At 45.2% G+C, this 8148-nt stretch overlaps 1 protein-coding gene and 1 long non-coding RNA gene across 2 annotated transcripts in view; one reads left to right on the top strand and one right to left on the bottom strand.

Moving 5' to 3' along the window:
- LOC121705436 (SH3 and cysteine-rich domain-containing protein 2-like) overlaps positions 1–8148 on the bottom strand; it is a 20736-nt gene that overhangs the window by 11987 nt on the left and 601 nt on the right. The window contains 4 exon segments of the mRNA XM_042086424.1: positions 11–101; positions 1645–1739; positions 2918–3000; positions 3002–3231. Coding sequence (XP_041942358.1) covers positions 11–101; positions 1645–1739; positions 2918–3000; positions 3002–3231 — 499 coding nt within the window.
- Positions 4845–8148, top strand: part of LOC121705466 — an 11214-nt gene continuing 7910 nt past the window's right edge. Inside the window, exon 1 of the long non-coding RNA XR_006030801.1 lies at positions 4845–4877. This is a non-coding gene — a long non-coding RNA (uncharacterized LOC121705466). The remainder of the gene's footprint in view (positions 4878–8148) is intronic.

Raw genomic sequence — 8148 nt, 5'->3', positions numbered from 1 at the left:
GCAGACTCACCTGGGGTAGGCTCTGGTTGAGTCTCTTTGACCACGCCCAGCTGATCGTTGCCTAGCAACGGAGAGCTAAAATTGCGTTTGAACATCCCAGACTGGGGGGAGAGGAGAGAGGGAGAGAGAGAGAAAGAGAGAGGATGATTCAGGAGATTAATCGAGACGATGGGGTGCAAATAATAAACAAATAAAAGAGAAAACAATCTGGCAGGACATCCACTGGAGAGACAGCAGCAGAATGGGCCACCTGAGAGACATCTCACTAAGACACTAAGGCGTACACAAGTAAACAAGTTCACATGCGAGAGCTGCTTTATTAAAGTCCTAAATTTGTGCTTAGGTCCAAATGTTTTTTTCCGTCTCTTCTCTCTCTCTCTCTCTCTCTCTCTCTCTCTCTCTCATATTTGTCCTCCCTGAAAAGGCTGCTGAGGTAAACACGAAACTGTCTTAATTACCGATCAATACTGAAGATGATGATTACATTCCCTACAACCATTACCACACACACACACACACACACACACACACACAGGCAGATAAACATACTTTATCCTGGGTCCTCCACTGTTAGAAAGTATTGATCCATACTCCCTGAGTTTGGATGAGAGATCTGTCTGTCAGCAGGTGAGGACAGAGGAATGGATTTCCTCTCAAATCTATCCATCTATTTATCTATCCATCTTAGACTTCTACATTCCTCCTATCTGTCCATCCTTCCATCCATCATCTGTGAAAATATTGTTTTTCATCTCTATCCCAATGTGTTTTAGTCAGACTACAAAAGTGCTGGTGATATCATTCCTCTGTCAGTCTCCTCACCTCGTGTTCTTTACCTCAGCACCTATTCTGTGGAGACGCTGTCAAACTGTTCACTGTGATATGTTCAGTCTCACTGAGCTGGCCCAAAACCAGCCATCTCTGTATAAAGCAGACACCATCAGACAGCTACATGCATGCTTCAATAGATTCTACTTCACAGCAGAACGGGCAAGATTGCTTCAGACTGAAGCTATCCATCCAATAAGCATGCATTTATAGAATACAAACTTGCAATAGTGAAGTTATGGCATACCATAACTGACTAGTAACTGGATTTGAGCTGCAATGGTGTAACTGTTTAACAGTTTAACAGACATCATAATGTGGAAGTCTAGTCTAGAATCTCTGTTTAACAGTGTGCAAACTTCATGCACAGAAGTCTAGTCTAGAACCTGTTTAACAGTGTGCAAACTTCATGCACAGAAGTCTAGTCTAGAACCTCTGTGTAAGTGAGTCCACAGGTCATGTGCAGGAGTCTAGTCTGGGACCTCTGTGTGAGAGGTTGCAGACTTAATGTGCAGAAGTTTAGTCTAGAAAGTCTGTGTAACTGTGTGAAATGTTCTGAGTGATGAGCACGGGAGTTCACGTGTGTGTTTGACCAAACTTGGTTGTGTTCCAGCTGCAGGGACACAGTGTCTCGGCCCATGAAAAATGGTAATTCTCCAAATGGCCACTCAACATGTGTGTGTGTGTGTGTGTGTGTGTGCTACATGTAATGAGGATGAAATTAGACTCACACAGCTCTCAAAACACACACGGAACTGTATATGAGCATAGTGTGTGTGTGTGTGTGTGTGTGTGTGTGTGGCTGGACAAGCCTACCTTTCCTTGACAAGGCTGCTGTGAGAGTTCTGAGGAGCACCAGAGGTGTGCTCCCATCTTACAGTTCTTACAGCGAAGCCCCTGCTTGGAGTTCCCTATGACCAACAGAAAGAAACACACCGAGAGAGAGAGGGAGGGAGGGAGAGAGAGAGAGAGAGAGAGAGAGAGAGGGAGAGGAAAAGAAGAGGGACATGGAGAGTGAAAGAGAGGGAGAGACAGGGAAAAGGGTTCATGTAGGTGAAGTGGAACAGAGGAATTTCAGTGGGAACAAATCATGTGGGTAACCATGTTTGGAGAAGGAAAGCGCAAGAGACAGCTCGACAGGCCTGGGCTGAGGAGCCAAACAAGAGCTACAATCAGTCACACTGACAGAGTCGCCTCAGGGCACTGAGCCAGGGCATGGGAATACTAAGTGACAGACACACACAGCTAACCTGAGCACTGTTTGTATGTCACAGGAAATGATGCAAACCTGACCGGTATTTATGGCTGCATTTATAAAAGTGTGATTACATCTGTGAGTGTCTGGCGCGGGTTGTTTGTACAAGGCTAAAGAGATGGGACCAGTCGGGAGGTCTGGCTAAACCTCCTATTAAGTCCATCTGTATATTGGATTATGAGTATGTGTCTCCAGCATTACAGGCCCATTTATCCTCTTCCTTTGGGTCATGCTGTTGTAGACAACCACCGCCCAGACACTGTGTATGTAATGCATGGGCTATAAGCCTATTTAATATACATTTACTACTAGTATACTACTACATTACCCATAATGCCTGCAATCAGTGCACCAGAGGAAAACACAGGAGTGTCAACATGACGAAAGGTGCTTTTCATCTGCAGGAACTTGGGCCGTTTATCGGGTGGCGCAAACGCACAGCAGTTGATAACACTCAGTGGCTTCATGACAACTGTAATGGTTTGATAAATGAATATAACAGCAGTACTATGATAATAAAGCTTATATTTCAGCTTATATTTTAAATGGATTCATTCAGTGACTGGCTAGTGTCACTGTGTCAGCTATCATTTATTTTGCTGTGTAATCTTCCTGTTTTTAAAAATGGTACTTGTCGATTTCCCACCCACATCACATCCCGTTTAACCAATAACCATCAACAATCACAGCAAGTACCACCCAGCAGATTGAGGGCCCCGCAGAAGAAGCTATACCCCCGAAACGCCCATGAATGAGGTCCTAGGGGTGGTCCCTGCGGAGGAAAATGACCCGGAGGAAAAAGGTGTGGCCCTGCTGCTGGACTGGACGGCTTACCCACAATGACGTGCTTGCAGAGCTGGCAGCTGGTGGGCCGACGGAACACGTGTTCCAGGAGGCAGTGTGTGAGCTGGGGGCGCGGGGGGGGCGATGGAGGGGGTCGGGCTGGAGGAGGGGTTGGGGCTGACCGAGAGCGACGGCGACGGAGGGAAGCCGCTGGGGAACGGGGTGCCCGGCAACAGGGGCGGTGAGGGCGGCGGCGGGTCCGCCTGGAAGTCCGCGGGCAAGCGGGCATCACTGTACGAGCGCTGGAAGAAGTTCTCCACACTCTTGCTTCGCATGAATTTGAGCGAACATTTCAGACGCTGGAGCTAAAGTGGAAAAGAGAGGGAGGGGAGAGAGAGGGAGAGAGGGGGGGGGGGGGGGGAGAGATTAAATCAAGAATAGAAATGATGAGAAACAAGGACATGTTTGATTACAGTAAGAGGGGACTGACACACAAGCACAGCCAGTTGAAGGAGTTTACATGAATTAGCCTGCTGTGCATTGAATGACTGATTGAATGCCTTGAAAGATGTGCAGATGATGGATAACCTCTCTCTCACACACACACACACACACACACACACACACACACACACACACACACACACACGCACACACACACACAGGTAATTTTTCAAATGTTACTGGTACCTCGTTGCCACTGATTGACAGATTGACCACTCACTCAACTGAAGGTGAGTGTTTAATAATCACAACACTAAGAGCAACAGTGATAAATAGAGTGAGAGGGAAAGATTGAGTGTGAGTGAGTGAGTAAGCGAGCGAGCGAGAGAAAGAGAGAAAGATTTAGAGAGAGAGAAAGAAAGAAAAGAAAGAAAGAGAGAGAGAGAAAGAAAGAAAGAGAGAGAGAGAGGTGTATGGTTGTCCATTTAAAATTGTGACATGTTATTGCAGCCCAAAACACTAATATCTTGTTCTAGTTCACCACCACACATATAACTTACATAATCACACACTGTACGTGAGTCATGCACAAACATACAGTTTTTTGGAAGTAGATACTGTTATGGTTCAATTCACACTTTTGAGTCCCTTCGGGCATCATAGGCAGCCACTTATCAACCTGTTTCAGAGAGACACCCACAGAGTCAGATTGTCCTCTTTTAAGGGTGAAGACATTTGAAAAAAAACAAAAAAACTGAAAGACCCTCGTTCACACTTTGTCCTCTGCTGAACCGACACACCTACTTGTCCACAGTTCAGCAATTTATGAGGGATTCAACAAGAGGGATACTCCATACAGTACACTGTTGATGACAATGTATTTGTATTGGACTGAACTGCACAAAATAATATTATTTGTTACTCATTCAGGAATAAAAAAAAAGAAAATACATAAAGAGCATTTCAGAATTAATCAGACCATTCCAGTTAATCCTGAACGTAAGTGATGGCAAATGACAGTAGCCTAGTGGAGCTCTTGTGTTCTAATGAGGAAAAAGCCTCTTAAAGCAATCAAAACCAATCTGAACAAATCATGGAAGTACCACCAGAATTTCCCTTTACGTAAAAATACGTAAAAAAAAAAAAAGACTGTACGACAACTTGATTAAGCCCGTCCAAGCGGTCATCATCAGGATGTCTCTTGTGGCAGGTATCATGGGAGAGTTCTGCATCTGAGCACACATCAACAGTGGGCTGGACGCTCCTCTGAAGTAGAAATCAGACAGTCAGAGGACCACAGGCACAAGGCCCGGTGCACACAACATGAAAGGATGAAAGGTTAATGTGTGTGTGTGTGTGTGTGTGTGTGTAAGAGAGAACAAGCAAGGTCCTGGCCTCTGTGTGCCATATCAGAATGGACGTCAATACCATCTGAGGGAGAGGTTGCATTACACTGGCTCTAAGGTTAATGTGTTTCTGTTCCTGTCAATTGGGTACAGACACACACGCACACACACACACGCACGCACGCAAGCACACACACACACACACACACACACACACACACGTCGTCTCTACTGGAGTGTAGTGAGTGAAATGGGAGGAGGAAATGACAATAGGTCAAGTCAAGTCAAGTCAAGTCAGTTTTATTTTTAAAGCGCATTTAAACATGCACAGAGTGCAACCCAAAGCGCTCCACAAACAAGACACATAACAAGACAAAAGATTGCGGATGGAGCGGCGTAGTCACCAGCGTGCCCATGACATCAAGACATGACAAATACATTTAAAAAATAACAGATACAAAAAAGGTGTTTACATCGCAATGGGAGAGCATCTCCTAATTGCTACTGAATCAATCATTGTCTGTGTGTGTGTTTACTACCTGTGTCTGGAAACCAAGCTATTATGCTTTCGACCAGTGCTGACCAGCGGGTCTCTGAATCAACTAAGAAGTGGGTGAACGGCTGCATGTTGTTTGTTTTTGTGCCATGTTTGTGTGCATGTGTGTGACAGTGTGTGTGAGTGTGTTCTCTACTGTTGCTGTCTCTCAGGGAAAAGATGGAGAGGAACAAGGGAGAGCGAATCCTCCAGGTATCTGTGTGCCCACACACACACCCCAAACCTCAATCACCAGGGACAAAGACATGCACGGCCACAGAACCAAATCAGGACAGGTGTGGTTCATGGGGAACAACAACACTCACTGACAATGTAGACTAGCAAGAGCAATTTTTCTTCAAGGCAATGCGCAATGGGACGCAACCTTCCTTGGCAACTTTATTCTTTTACCCCCCCCCCCCCCCCCCCAACACACACACAAACAAATTATGCAGGCTCATTAAAAAAAAAAAATCTGTTTCTGACACAAAGGCATCTGTTGGCCCAGATGTTGTGTGCCTCTGACTATTAGGCTTTTAAGTTTCTTCATTCAGGTCTTTTATCTTCCCTGTGTGGTTTAGGGTTTCTCTCTCTCTCCCTAATACACACACACACACACACACACACCCACTCACGCTGTGCAGGAAACAGAGCACCACCCATGCTGTGGGCTACAGAGGGTTTCAGTTGTGGGGGAGATAGGGGAGATGTCATCCTGACAAAAACGGTTCGGCAAAAAAACTCCACTTTCTATTTATAGAAATCCGTTTTTAGATGAATGATCATAATGCTGGTTAGAATGGGCTTGGTCATGAACCATTTCATTTTTTTAACAAATCAACCATTAATACTGGCAATACATAAAGGCATTTTACAACATCTAATGCACAGTATGCAGCATTAGAAATGTTTTCCCCCAGTATAATAAGGTAAAGAGGAGCATATTGCACTGATACACTGGCGCACCTATCCAATGATATCCTGCAACAACACAACATGAATGTAATACTTTATATTTGTAATACTTTATCTTGCTCTGTGGAAAGTAGCATTCTATAGCACATGGAAGGCTTATGATTGCGAGAAGAGAAGAAGAAAGCAGACACAGGGCCAGATGAGAGGGCAGGGTGGACGATGAGGGCACGCTGGAGCAATGAAGGACGGGGTAGGCACATAGCAGACAACAGCGCTCAGTGGACCAAAGGCCTGATGCTCCGACCAAGACTGATGAAGAGGAGGTGATGAAGGGAGGGGGGGAGGGGGTTTGTCAGTCGGTTTCTTTCTCCCTCTATCTGAAATACTACCATCTCTCTCTCTCTCTCTCTCTCTCTCTCTCTCTCTCAAACACAGACTGACACACACACACACACACACACACACACACACACACAAACACGCACATGCACCACCAGTGGAGTACAGCAATCATTTCAGATGGCCACATCAATAAAACTGATGTAATTATGTAATTATGTTTATTTCTCAAGCAGTCATATAGAGAGCTGGCAGGAGCTGGTGGGGGGGGGTGGGAGTGGTAGAGGGAGCAGAGACTGAGCATACAAACGCAGTGCAATCCATCTTCATTCTAATGGGCCATAGGATCAGCACCCTTTCTTGGGCGGCCTTATTGTTCCCCATCCATCAATACAATGATGTCCTTTACACGGTCTGTTTCACCACACAGCCACCAAAAGACTGTTCCGGAAGCTGCGCCACCTGCGTACACGACTTTCACTGTCTGCTCATCAAGTTCAGTCTCAGCTTTCATTTTGTGAGAATGACAAGATCCTGTGTGGATGAATGCAGAAAGAATTGCCAAAGTGCAGTGTGTGTGTATGTGTGTGTGTGTCTTTTCTTGGAAATGTACTGAAGCTGCTAATCAAATACTGAAAGAGAACTCCTTAAAAGCACAGGCAAATATGGACAAAATACACACAGACACTCTTTTTGGGTGGAAGAGACAGAGGGGGCAGGGGAAGGGAGGGAGGGAGAGGGAGAGAGAGAAAGAGAGAGAGAGAGAGAAAAACTATTTTCTCAGTTCATCAGTTGTTCATTGCGCTGACTCAGTGACCCTGCTGACACACTGCCAATCACTGAGAGAGAACAAGGCAGGGGAGGAGAGGGGAGGAGGAGAGGGTTAAGGAGTTCTCTGCCACTGACCTGATGCTGGGACTTGTGTTTGTGAGTGACTATATTTGTGTCAGGCATGTGTAAGGACATACCGGTAATTAGAGTAAGGGAGAAAAAGACTGAACAAGAGATGGGCTTAATGAAAATGGATGGAATGGTGGATGGGCAGAAGAATGGATGGATGGATCATGGATGGATAGATGAAAATGACAGGCAACAGGCTTGTTTTTCTTTCCTTGCTTGAGAAAAACTGGATGAATAAACTCAGCCCAGTGTATTTGTGTCACTAAAAGCTTTTGATTCGTCCAGTTCCAGTTGCAAATCTTGTTGGTTAAAAAACACCTAAAAATTTGACCACTTTCATCACGTCAATAATCAATGAGGCGGTGGGGTCTAGTTTTGAAAGGACTCATAGATGTGCAGACCACGAATTTATGCAAATACACCTTGCAGGCACATAAAAGTAGGTCCGTGGTTTCATTTCAGTCCGTTTAGTTCGTCACTGCTCTTGCGTCATGCGCCTCCCGCGAAGTTACTGACGCAATACGCGTGCAGACAACAAGCAGGTTAATGGAAATTGACTCAGAGTCGGCGCAAACACAAATTATTACGGAGCAAGGTTTCGCAATACGACTCCAATAAAAAATCATTTAATTAACTCGATGACGGGCCATTATAGCAAATTTAAGACAAATTGTCAATCGACAATTATGTGTTCTATAGCTGTCTGTCACAGATAATGTGAAAATAGGATTTGGTGGAGCCGGGGTAAGGGATATGATACTCTAAAGTTCCGTGCTTACGCAAGCTCGCCACCTCATCTCCAA

The sequence above is a fragment of the Alosa sapidissima genome, chromosome 3, assembly GCF_018492685.1.
Source record: "Alosa sapidissima isolate fAloSap1 chromosome 3, fAloSap1.pri, whole genome shotgun sequence".
Lineage (NCBI taxonomy): Eukaryota > Metazoa > Chordata > Actinopteri > Clupeiformes > Clupeidae > Alosa > Alosa sapidissima.
Note: the sequence above shows the minus strand (reverse complement) of the source record. Positions and strands in the feature narration are given on the sequence as shown.